This window comes from Branchiostoma belcheri, unplaced genomic scaffold, assembly GCF_001625305.1.
Source record: "Branchiostoma belcheri isolate BF01 breed outbred unplaced genomic scaffold, Haploidv18h27 scaffold113, whole genome shotgun sequence".
Classification (NCBI taxonomy): Eukaryota; Metazoa; Chordata; class Leptocardii; order Amphioxiformes; family Branchiostomatidae; genus Branchiostoma; species Branchiostoma belcheri.
In genome coordinates, this window is record NW_017802525.1 from 68994 (window position 1) to 81888 (window position 12895).

The following is a 12895-nucleotide window of genomic DNA, read 5'->3' on the forward strand; positions in this document are numbered from 1 at the left end:
AGGGGTGTCAGAGCAAGGGGGTTTCATAGTGGTGTCACAACATAGGGGCTCCCCTTGGCTATATTCCTGTGTCATACATTGTACAATGTATCTATATTGCTCTGATAGCTGGAGAGTTAGCCCGCAGAGACTCATTTGACACACTTTTACATATTCTCGCAGACAGAAGTATTCGCACATTATTTTCACAGACTCGCAACCAGATTTTCTGTGGAAAAAGTATTTACAATACAAGACACAGTCAGCCAATTTTGCATCCACAACCATTACAGCGGCATTACTATGGCAGCTCCGAGACTGGGGTTTGACATCGGCACACTTTGAGCAGGGGCAAAGGAGCAAGTCGGCAGAACGTACTGCGCCTGAGCAAATCCTGATTTTTCACGGATTTCGTTGGATGTTTGGTCAAGGTTGCAACAGACTTTTGGCTGTTGCAGACGACTGTATCTTTTCTGACATAACAGGAAAATACAAGCAGGAATTTTACCTTGTATATGCGTGAATACGACCTTATATGAGACCTTCTACTATGGTCCTATGCACAATACATTACGGGTTTCGCACAGGTGCAGTACGTTCTGCCGATATGCTGGGCAAATGGAACATTGCAAACACTTTGACAACTCGTAAATAGTTTCATCAGGTTCATAAATCAATTCAATGTAGTTTCTTTTAGGTACACAACCACATTTTCTATCAGGGAAATCTGCTTTTTCCTCTTCAGAAAGCAGCAGTAAGAAGCAAAGTACATGTAAACAGTCATCTTTCATAATCTGTAGAAGTCAGTACTGGGTCAGTTTTCAATTCAACATCACCACAAGCCAGAAAAACAAAATTTGTGACATTAAAATCAGTTACAACAATTTAAGACATTTTAAACATGATTATTCTCAATTGTACATCTTTTTTGCTGGCTATAGTATAAGTCTCTGTATAAAATACAACATAAAAGTAACGTAAACATGTTGCACATATACATGGCCAACACAAGCTCCGTACATGATCTACACAAGTGATACACATGGGGCACAAAATGTGTGACTACACACATGCTCCATGTGTGTTAAACACGTGGTACATACAAGTTGTTACACACATGGTCCATGGATGGTCCACACTTGCTACATTTGTACACACATGGTCCATGCATGGTCCACACTTGCTACACACATGGTCCATGCATGGTCCACACTTGCTACATTTGTACATACATGGTCCACGCTTGCTACACACATGGTCCATGCATGGTCCACACTTGCTACATTTGTACATACATGGTCCACGCTTGCTACACACGTGGTCCATGCATGGTCCACACTTGCTACATTTGTACACACATGGTCCATGCATAGTCCACACTTGCTACATTTGTACACCAGGGCTCGAAATACTTTTTTCAGCCAGGTGGCGCATGTTGCCACCTGAGTCAAAAGCCAGGTGGCGCCATCAGTATTCAAGTGGCAACACTTCCAAGTTATCATTTTCTTCAAATCTGCTACTTATATCTATTACGTTTTCTTCTAGTTAACTACTTAAGTTTTATGTTATAAAATAAAGTAATGTAAAGAACACAAAAGCTCTCAAACAACAATGTTTTAATAAAGAATGCCACCTTTACATCACTTCATCACAGGGCTGCCGCCGTGGGAATGCCACGCCTCTACATGGCGGCACACTTATGCGGGTGGTGTTACGTGCGCCATGTCTTCATTTGCGCAAGGATAATGTTACTCTCATCTGCCAAATAAACATACCCCCGGAATAAACATACCCCCCGGACAAATCTTCAAAATCTAATAAAAAATGGTATTAGCTCCCTTGATTAAAAAAAAAAAAAATTGGGCATAGGTTCCCCGGATGACCCCTAACCGGGGGCCAACGGTGCTTCCACAAGTTCAACAAGTGAAAATACATGATACAAATTGTACATGTACTTATTACCTGGAACTTGGAGCAAGTATTCCTAAGGTGTTACGGACATAATTAATATATACCAAACTTTTTAACCCAATCATATTTCCCAAACAAAATCACATATTGACACAGCTGAACAAATAAAAATGTGATTATGTCTATAAACTCATACTTAAAAAAAATTTAGAGACACTCAATAAAGAAAGTAAGAAAGAAAGAAAGCATGCTCTTAATATCTGATTCTCCCAATTGTAAAAGCCCCCACAGCATCCAACCGCACATTCATAGAAACAACATTATATTCTGACACTAGAAACCAATAAATTCGGAAAATTTCACGGTAATGTTTACAAATTAACCTTTTAAAAATACGAGTGAATTTTTATTTCTGTCGTTGCCGAAAAAAAATTTTTCATGCGTGTAATACTAGTACATGTATCTTGGACGCTTGGATGCTATCTTCACCTTTGACCACATTGTTGGAAGCAGCGTCGGCCATTTTCATTCTGTCTTTCGAGCTGTTTTTTCCGACAAATTTCAACCGTTTTAACATTTTACGGCCTCAGAAACTCATATAACGACGAAAACAAGTTGTAGTTGTTATTTTCATGCGTAAAATTTCTTCTGGGGATGGATTATTTTTCCGCCGAGCCGCCGAAAACTTAGCGTCGCATGCGGTCGGTCGGGCGGCCGGCAGGATTTTGTATCGGCGCGCTTTGCATGTAAACAAGGACAGTCGGAGTTGTTTACATGAAAATTGTGTTGTGAAACGCCAGCGAGGTGTCTGATTTTCTACCAATGAGAACGTTTTCTTTGTGGCGTCATGGCGAGATCGACAATTCTACGACAATTCACAAGATTGTGCCGACAATGGGGCCCGATCCATGCGATTAGCGGCTCGATCCACGCAAATTATAGGTGGCGCGCTGCGCCACCTGAGTTTAGGAATAAGTGGCGCCAAGCAAAATCAGGTGGCGCCGCGCCAGTGCGCCACCGGGTATTTCGAGCCCTGTACACATGGTCCATGCATAGTCCACACTTGCTACACACATGCTCCCATGTATGTTACACACGTGGTCCACACATTAATTGTGCACACTTGCTACACAGATGGTACACACATACAAGCTGCACATACATTGTATACACACAAGTTCGAAATTCCACACATACTCTACACATGTTCCACATGTAATCTTTCCATCTGAGTTACCTACGACCTACTCGCAAACCTCTGGTCATCTCAGATGAGAACTCAACAAGATTCGTCCGTCAAACATCACAGCTACACAACTTGGGCATCTTACAGTAAAATTACAACATTCTTCCTATCCAGCAATAAAGTGACAAAAGATCCATCTTTAAAATTAGAAGTAAGACTTTCTAAGAACTCTAAAAAGCACAGTTCACTGTGCCTGTGCTGCTACCTGTGCATTTTTAAGTCTAAGACATTAGTTGTACATTGTAGATACCTGTATAATATCTTAGTGGACTCTCTTAGTCTCCAAGAAGTTGGGAAAAGTTTAAGTCCTGGGATAATTTTAAATCATTCAAACTTAGAATGGAAGACCCCAGGATTTTCTCTGCAACAACAGAAACAAGACTAGCTATTGCTCTCACTTCTATAGGGCTGTAGCTGAACATTTCACTGGGTTAAGAGAAGTTTGGCCTAGGCATTCAGCACAAAAAGAGAAGAAAAGCATATGAGAACAATATCTGGTGTGCTGTGCTGCAACAAGTGAACATCGCTATCAAGACATCCTTATAATTGCATCTGGGGATGTGGTCATAACCTAAAGTGAGAAAGTAACCATTGCTGTAGTAGAATTCTAGTGTTTTTAAAAATCAAAGCAGCTCAGCCAAAATTTGAAACTCAAGAGCGAATAAAATTGCAGTCTGTAAGCTGGCGCCGGCAGTTTTCAGTGAAATAATTATCAAATAAAATATGAGCAAACTTTTCGCAGCCAGTATTTGAGTTCACATCGTGTTGTAGAAGGGATTTGTGCTCCGCTGTTTCCTGTCTTTTCGCAATCTGCTGACGGGGTGGTTACGACTGTACTGACGGGTTTTCCTGTTAGATAAGACTACAGGAGGGTTGGAGTCAGCGCCCAACCTGGGACGAGTCCTAACCAGGGGTTTGGCTGTCTGGAACTGGTGGTTTTCCTTCTCTGAGCTGTTTTGTTCTGTTTGGCCTTCGGAGAACGATTTTGACCGCTCGACTTCCGCGTGCTGGCGTTCCAAGGTCTTTGTCGCGTCCTCGGCCTCTTTGGACTTGTCGAAAATGCTGACGAGCACGCGAACGCTCACGTCTTCTGCGGCGCCCCCGTCGCTTTTCGTTGGGGAACCAACCGGGGAACTTTTCTCAGACACGCAGTAGCGCAAGTTCTCGGGAGCGGACTCGGACCGCGTAGAGAAGGCCTGGAAGTCTTCAAGACTTTGCGTCGACGACCGTCTCGAGTCGTCTGCGTCTTTAAGTGTGGTGACTCTGTCGGAAAGTCCCGTCGCGGAGGCCGACTTCTTCATCGTGTTTGACACGTCGCTGCTACTTAAAGCTTCCAGTTCCCGCGTTCGTTTCTTCACAATCCCCTCCTCCGAACTAGAGGATAGTTCTTCTGCTGTAGGAGTGCTTGGGGCAAACGGCGCGCCATCGACAGAGTCCGGTCTAGGCTCGGTGGGCGTGACCACCTTACGTGTTTCTATGACGCCTTTCTGTTGCTTCACCGCCCCAACGAACCATGGTATATTCTCTGCAGGGTACGCCGACGCGAGCGGACCTTTGTCTTCTACTAACGGTAAAGATTTCTCCACTGTAGTCCCGGACGTTTCCATGGATGATGCTAGCTCCTCGTAGTTGGACCCCACCGATAGCCTCCACCTCTGCTCGAAGCCGTCCTTGTGTTTCTTGACGATCCCCGACTGTAGCATGACGTTCTCATCCCTGGAAGACTCCTCTTCTTTTCCAACTGGTAAGGAAGTCGGCCTGGCCGTTGGCGGGTCGGACGTCTCCAGAATTGTGACCGGCCTTGTTGGCAGGTTTCTTGGTAACACCTCGGAGGATTTGGCAACCAGATCGTTGGTTTTGTTTTCAGGCCGGTCCAACTCTTCCTGCTTGTTGGCTCCTTGCTCTGCAGCTTTGCTCTCCGGACCTGATGAAGATGATTCTTGCCCTTCCGACCACGAGCCTGCGCCGAATCTTCTCTCAATCTGCTGCTTCTGTTGTTTGACAACTCCTGGTTTCCACGCCAGGCTAGAGGACTGTTGATCACCTGCGGGCTCCAATACAGTTGTTTGCGCTGGCCCTGTTGTTTTGGCCAAGTCCTGCTGGGTTGCTGAAGGCTGTTTCGCCGGACCAACACTCGTTCCTGAGACGTTTTCTACTCTTAACAAAGGCCTTTCTGCAGATGACGATGCAGAAGCTGAACTCTTGGGGTCGGATTTCGTCCTCAAGCTGGACACTTTCTCCCTTTGTTGCTCCATCCCTTCATTGCAAAAGAGAGAGAGAGAGAATGGTTTATTCACACCCAACCTTTAATGTACACCTAAGACAGTTTCCAGTTTTAGTTTAATTTATGTTTTTGTATAAGCAACTGTGCTTCTTGCCTGATACTAATAAATATAAGTGAATAAGATAATACAAACTAGAAAGGTAACATTTGCAAAGCAAATGCATAATGTTTACCTTCGCATAATGGTCTGCTCTGTTAATTCTTACCATTACTCTCACTATAAAATTGAAACACTAGTTACCATGGTAACAGACTGTCTGGTTCAGGTCATTGACCTTTTTGGTTCGGAGAAGAGGAGGAAACAGAGCAAAAACAATATGTTTTTCTTTGGTAAACATGAAAAAAATATACCATGGTGATTGTCCTCGGCATCAGGAAACGCGACGTTCCTGGGAGTCCGGACGTCGGGGTCGCTGTAGCTGCGGGAGTTCTTCAGGTCCTCGCAGCTCTGCCGCCATTCGCTCTTCCGCCGGGTCGTCTCCTCGGAAACTGCCAGGGCCGGCGACTCCGAAAACGCTCGCGGCCGGTCGGAGCCCAGCGACGGGTCCCCCTGGGAATTAATGTACAGGTAAGTGTGTGAGTGAGTAGTGAGGTCTAGGAAAAAAAAGATGTGTTTCCTTTTTCAGTCCTTGGGTCAGTAAGTAGCTATAGGATTATCTTTATGTTCTTTTTTTAAACTTTTTTTTATCTCTAGTGATCCAACTTGTACAATACAGTTTAAAAAAGTAAATCTTGTATGAGGCCATTTTCAATGTCAATGTTGGAAAACAAATTGTACAACATTTCATCACTCAGGTATCAGATCATAGAGCTAGAAAAGGTTGATCGCCTTGAAAAATTCACGTCCCTTGCAGGGGTCGTTGGTCTAGGGTCGGCAGGATTTTCTAGTGTCAGTCAGGATACAGGAAACACAGCATTTTTTTCCTAGGCCTCAATGAAAAGTGACCAGCAGGTTGATTTGAGTATTTTGTGAATAAACATTATGATTCAAACAAACAACCAGACCTTCATCTCGGAGCACCACTGCACAATGTCTCGTATCCAGCTGTGGTCGTCCTTTGGCATGGATGTGGGGCGCACCTTCCTCCCGGCAGCGGGCGTGGCCGGCGCCGTCGTCGTGGAGATCTCCGTGGTAACGGCCCCACCCGTCTGCAACTCGAAACCCGACACGATCTCCCTCACCGACATGACCTTGGGGTCAAAGTCAAGGACGTGAGCCTCCGCACTGGCTTTGGGAGGCTGGCTTAGGCTCCGTTGATACTCTTCAATCTGAGGAAATGGATGCCAAAATTTTAACATTACTTTTAGTATCTAGTTCAAAAGTAAAAGAATGTTCATAGTTACCAGAGAGATACACAACAAAGCCATCATGAACCCACAGCATTGGCCTAAAAGAGTTGTGTTAATGTTCAGCTCTGAATGGAATGACAGTTGCCAAAAAGACCTTACAGTAAAATGACATACTTTTAGGTTAGCTCCCCAATCCTTTCTTGATTCTAAGCATTCCATAATGATATTTGTTTATAGTATTTCTGACTGTCAGCTAAGCTTAATAAGTAATCTATAGTGTCTAACTTTGAGTCGAGTTGAGTCGAATGGGATCCACACTTAGGCCACACCAATTTAATTTGTTGGTACTCGGATTCGCCTCTTCGTTTTTTCTGATTTGCAAAAAAAAAAATGTGATTCTGGTCCTGAATCAACTGAAAAATGCTCATGTTTTGCCCCCCAACAGTTGAGGAAAGTCCTTTTCTTCCTAGTTGTTACAGTTTTTCCATCTATCAATGCAGTGGTTTGATTAAAAGTTCAAAATTCAATGTTTAAATTTTAACCCAGCCTTTTGTGTTGACTTCATGGCTCATTTTGTAGCATTTAAGCCTATAATAGGATGCCTAGACCTGTTTTTATTTTATTTTTTTCGCCCTGTCGCTTCATATTTTTTCTGAAAAAATCCGAGAACCAACAAATTAAATTGGTGTGGCCTTAGCATTCATGTACATGACAGTAGCTATTCTCCCTGTTATTTTTGTGAAAAGTAACACAATGGCAAAGTGGTACGAGAATAAAGTTTAAAAGTTTCAAATAGAGAGGACTGACCCCAGCCTGCTCCCCCGAGTCCACCTGCTGACCAGCTGCAGCTGCGGGGCCACCTGAAGCACCTGCGTGACCAGCTGCAGCCTCCCCTGCCACCTGCCCCTCCACCAAGCCTGCCGAACCCACCACCACATTAGCAGCCACCACCACGCCAGCCGTGACCTGACCTTCCACCTGTGAACCTTGACCTTTGTCCTCCCTACATTCTAACCCCTCTGCCATGTCTGGTGCGGGGTCAGCGCGCTGCGGCGGCTGTACCTTCGTTTTCACCGGCGTGACCGAGACCAGCTCGGGGCACGTCTGCGAAAGCCGGTCGTTCTCCGACCATGACCTCTGGCTGCCCTTCCTTCCCAGTGACGAAAACGACTTTCTACGCGACTCTCTGCGAGGACTCGTGGGCCGGTTGAATTTTTCCATCAGGCTAAAAAAGTCGACTTTGTAGGACGGAACTGTATCATCGTCTTCTTCAGCTTCGCTGTCTGACCTTGACGGCTTCTGTTCCTCCCCCTCCCCTGGCTCCAAGGTCGCGACCTCAGCAGTTCTCAAGGTCGCGACCTCAGCAGTTCTACCGTTGGCCGGGTTCTCCTTCTCTGCTGCAGAGTGTGTTTCCTCACTCGTGACTTCTAGCGTCACGTCAAGGTCACTGGACGACCCAGCGTCCTCCTCACCTGACCCCTCGCGACCTTCCTCCTCCTCGGAACCGCTGCCCTCGATGTTCTCAAGGTTGGCCATGCTGCTGACCTCCATCTCCCTGGCGACCTGGGGGTCAGCGGACTGGTCCATTTTGGGAGTGGAGGTGGTGAACACCTCCAGTTCTACAGAGTCTACAGATTCAGTGTCGGTGTGGTCGCTCTTGTCGCCTTCTGTAGTAGCGCTGGTTGGCTGCTCCTGGGTCGGCTGGCGCCACAACTTGTTGTGCCTCTGGTTGCTATGGCAACATAAAACAAACAACGCTTGAGTCACCATTAGACACCTGGCAGTGAAATGAATCAACCCCACCTGGTAACTATTGGCACTAGAGCCCTCTAGCATCCCCTATTGATACTACAGCTCCCTCTCTGAATTCAAGATATTGTGTTGTCTTTGTCAACAGGACTACAACTTTTATGGTTTATGGTCCCTCCTACTGGTACTGCAGCCCCCTATGGCAGCCCCTATTGGTACTACAGCTCCTACTGGTACTACAGCTCCCTCTGGCAGCCCCTATTGGTACTACAGCTCCTACAGGTACTAGAGCCCCCTCTGGCAGCACCTATTGGTACTACAGCTCCTACAGGTACTAGAGCCCCTCTGGCAGCACCTATTGGTACTACAGCCCTACAGGTACTACAGCCCCCTCTGGCAGCCCCTATTGGTACTGCAGCCCCCTCTGGCAGTCCCTATTGGTATTACAGGCCCACCTGGCATCCAGGATGCCCTGGTATTCCTCCAGCTGTTGCATGAAGGCTGAGTTGGGCTTGATGCAGCTGCGGATGCTCTTGACGTAGTTGTAGGCATCCTGCATGGTCATGTTGTACTCCTTCATGGCGTAGGCAATCACCTGCAGTTTGGGGCACACCAGACAGGGGGCACTGCTCAATGCACAGCACAGTAAGGTGAACACAACCTCTTGATGGTGTACACACAACCCTAAGTTAACCTCCTCCCTGCTGCTAAACAGCTACATTAGCATGCAGAAGGTTAAAAATTATTCTCATAGCTACGCTCACTCGGAGGTTTATTCAGTGGTTATCGCACCTGACCAGGGATTATCTCACCATATACACTTCTAGGCTGGGCATTAACCCTTTATAAATGAGACTTTCGACTCATTCATTCTCATATGTATCTATTTTACCTACAACAGATCTGATACCAGACTATGGTTCATGTTTAAACTTTGTTGATTCTTTCCCTTGGAAGAGAAGTTTACACTCAGTCATTCATGATCTGGCTAGACCAGCTTACCGTCGATGCAGACCTGCTGACACCCATCTTACAGTGGACCAGACATTTGGACCCCATCCTCCTGTAGACAACAAAGAATCATGTTGAAAGAAGACTTTTTATACAATATTTTTTCAAGTGATATAGGGGAAATCGTCTACATATATATTCATGAAAGTCACTCAAATTGGGTAAAAAAAAAGTACACCACAGTTGCATTGACTTAGGTTTGCTTCTCTTCTTTCCCTCTAACAAAAGTTGGTACAAAAAAGTTTGCAACTCCAACAATTTTCCAAAATGGTCTAAAACATTGGTATGAAACTGCAAGTATTGCTAACACTATTGAAAGAAAATGAGAAATGTTACTTGTTCCACATACTTTGCCTTCTCGATGTACTCGTATGTGCGGTTCCAGTGGCTGAGTAGTTCTGAGTCCTCCTCATCGTAAACACGCACGTTGCAGTAGTCAAACATGCCTGGGTAGAAGTTATCAATTTCTCGTGTGACGTTTAGGATGTATCCAACACTGGGGAGACAGAAAAGGGCAGCATTAGCAGAAGAAGGATTAAAGTTTAATAGTACACACATTTGACTATTTCCTGAGAGGAATGAAAGAGGCCATCTACATCAGGCCCATCACTCTTCACTCAACAGCGACAGGGGCCGACATTGTCTACCAGATACCTTTGACCCAGTGTTGACGTCACACTTCAAAGAAGCCACATGACAAGCCTCGCTGGGTCAGTCTACTGAGGAAGACCAGAGTGACTGGTTGAAACTTGAAAGATCTAGGTGAGAGAACTTCTTTGTGTTGGATCAAGGGTTTTAACTCTAAACATGTAACTACCAAGTTGAACACAGATGAGCTTTCATGATAGAAAAGATGGCAAACACATCTTAGCTGCAGTTCCCAGTACTCACCCATTTTGCTGTAACTCTTCCAGGTTTGATGCATTCCACTCTGAACCCTGGAGTAAGACAAAAAGGAGGAAGAAACTGTTACCTTCATCCACAAAAGATGGACTATTCTTTCCTGTTTTTTGAAACAGACTGTTAGTATTCAAGATCTCCTACTAATAGCTGGTGTGTTATGCCGAGGGGCGGTTATACCAGCTATATAGACACCAAATCTTTGCACATTTGATTGCAGGAGTTGTTTAAAGCTTTCTAGTGATGATGCCCCAACTGTGCTTGGTGGCAACGAGTTCCAGTCTACGATAGTTCTTGGGAAATCCGAGTTTTTGAACACCTCAATTCTTGGTTGATAACTCTGATATTTGAAGGCATTATGACTGTTTCTTGTTCTTTTCTGGGCTGGTATCAGATACTTAGTGGTTGGTATGTCAACCAGTTTATTAGTCATTTCGTGAAGACAGTATTTACCAGGTAAAGGTGTTCGAAGATCTCTGAAGCAGCGTCCATCTGTCCCAGAATGATGATCATCTCCTGGTCAATGTAACCTCTGAAGTCGTGCAGGTTGGTGTTCATCTTCTTCTCAACTTGCTGACGGACCTAAAATATACAAACAAACTAACCATTAGCCAGTAGCAAAGTCAACACTGACAAGGTTCAAACTATATACTACATAACTCATCTGTTTACTGGAAAAGTCTGCTCAGCTTAACCAGATAAGCTACACCTTAACTAGATAATCTACCTGTTAACCAGATGGCCCACCTGTTAACTCGATAACCTACCTGTTAACTAGATAGCTCTCACCTGTTTACTAGTGACGTTCTCCAGGTCAACCTGCATCATCACCATCTTGAGGAACTTGCGGATGTTTCGCTCCGTCAGCACTTTTTCTGTTGGTCTGGAGGGATGGAAGTTTGTTAGAACCATGAATTGTTTATTCATAAGAAGCTCACATCAGCCTGTAGAACACTTTTCATTGAGGTCATGAGGGAAGAGGTAGGACCTAGGAAAAAAATGTTGTGTTCCCTAGTGTGTTTCCTAGGGATTACCTTTTTTTTTTGCTTTTTTTCTTGACTTAAACAATCTCTAGTGATCCAACTAATACAATACAGTTTAACAAATTTAATAAAACTTGCATGAGGACACTTGTGTTTTCTATGTTAATGTTGGAGAACCAACTGTACAACATTTCATCACTCAGGAGCTAGAAAAGGTCTATCAGCTTGAAAAATTTATGCCCCTTTCAGAGGTCTGCAAAAAAGGTTAGCGTCGGTTGGGGACAAAAAGGAAACACAACATTTTTTCTTAGGCCTAATAGTTTCATGAGACAAAAAAAAAGACAATCCTGACCTGTCTCCATATAATGAGGGAGACTCAGGCCGATGACACATGAGGTCGTCCAGGATGTGCCACTCCTTCACACACGATTGGTTGGAGGAGATGCGGTTGCTATAGTAACCGGTCCAGGTCAGGAAGATGCTGCCGTCAAAGTAGTTGTACTCTCGCGCGATGGCGGCCACCTTGTGGAGACTCTGAAGGGCAGACCTGGGCGGGGAAACATGTCAAGTCAAGTCAAAGTTTATTGCTCAATGATAGTAATAGGTACAATGTATGTATGGCACATAATAAGATTACTAGCTGGTATGGGTCTATCAGGATTATACATATACAGTTGCATGCAAAATTATTCAACCCCTCTTGTATTTTGGGGAATTTTGTCAAAATAAGGAAAATTACAACTGTAGAACATGCCTAACTCATGTAAGTGATTAACATATAGTTAATTACAATTTAATATCAGAGAAAAAGTCAATATTATTTCATAGTTCATCTGAAATGGCAACTTTAATACAAAAAGCAAGTGGCAAAATTATTCAACCCCTATACAACTCATCAGCTAGGGTTGATTATGGAGAATCACAACTAACATGCCACGTCCAAAAACACTAGTAATGCAATGAGGTAAGATGTGCATGTCCATAGTATTTGTATTATCGTGTAATTTTCCACCAAATGTGTAGTATTACACGCCTTGTGTCATTACTGCTCACATGCCTCTTGCTGGCAAAGTGGTGAAGGCAAGAGAGTTGTCCCAGAGGTTTAAATAGGAGATAGTAGCATCACACAATTAAGGTAATAGATATAAGAGGATATCCAAGTTCTAAATGTTCCCAGAGACACCATTTGGAGCATTATTCGCAAGTTCAAGGCATCTGGTACTGTGGCCACACAGGGAGGTCATGGACGAAAGAAGAATATTTCATCAGCTACAGCAAGGTTCCTGAGAAAACAGGTGGACAAACCTCCAGGCTTACTGCAAAGGACCTGAGACACAACTTGGCTGGAGGAAGAAGTGATGTTTCAGGCGGTACAGCATGCTGCACACTTCATGCTGAAGGGTTCAATACCAGAGCCCCAAGACGCACACCGCTGCTGAAGCCAAGCCACAAGAAAAGTTGCTTCCAGTATGCTGAACCCAGACTGTAAAACCCACAGAACTTTTGGGACACTGTGGCTGATGAAGCAAAACTTGAGTTCTT

The 12895-nt window shown here is 44.5% G+C and overlaps 1 protein-coding gene across 1 annotated transcript in view; it reads right to left on the reverse strand.

Annotated features, from left to right (window-relative positions):
* Positions 1-2933: 2933 nt before the first annotated feature.
* Positions 2934-12895, reverse strand: part of LOC109462204 (protein phosphatase Slingshot homolog 1-like) — an 18648-nt gene continuing 8686 nt past the window's right edge. Inside the window, exons 7-17 of the mRNA XM_019758728.1 lie at positions 11706-11900; positions 11160-11253; positions 10824-10952; positions 10362-10408; positions 9820-9966; positions 9462-9522; positions 8915-9054; positions 7518-8442; positions 6426-6689; positions 5772-5970; positions 2934-5393 (exon numbers count right to left, since the gene is read on the reverse strand). Coding sequence (XP_019614287.1) covers positions 3892-5393; positions 5772-5970; positions 6426-6689; positions 7518-8442; positions 8915-9054; positions 9462-9522; positions 9820-9966; positions 10362-10408; positions 10824-10952; positions 11160-11253; positions 11706-11900 — 3703 coding nt within the window. The 3' untranslated portion in view covers positions 2934-3891. The remainder of the gene's footprint in view (positions 5394-5771; positions 5971-6425; positions 6690-7517; positions 8443-8914; positions 9055-9461; positions 9523-9819; positions 9967-10361; positions 10409-10823; positions 10953-11159; positions 11254-11705; positions 11901-12895) is intronic.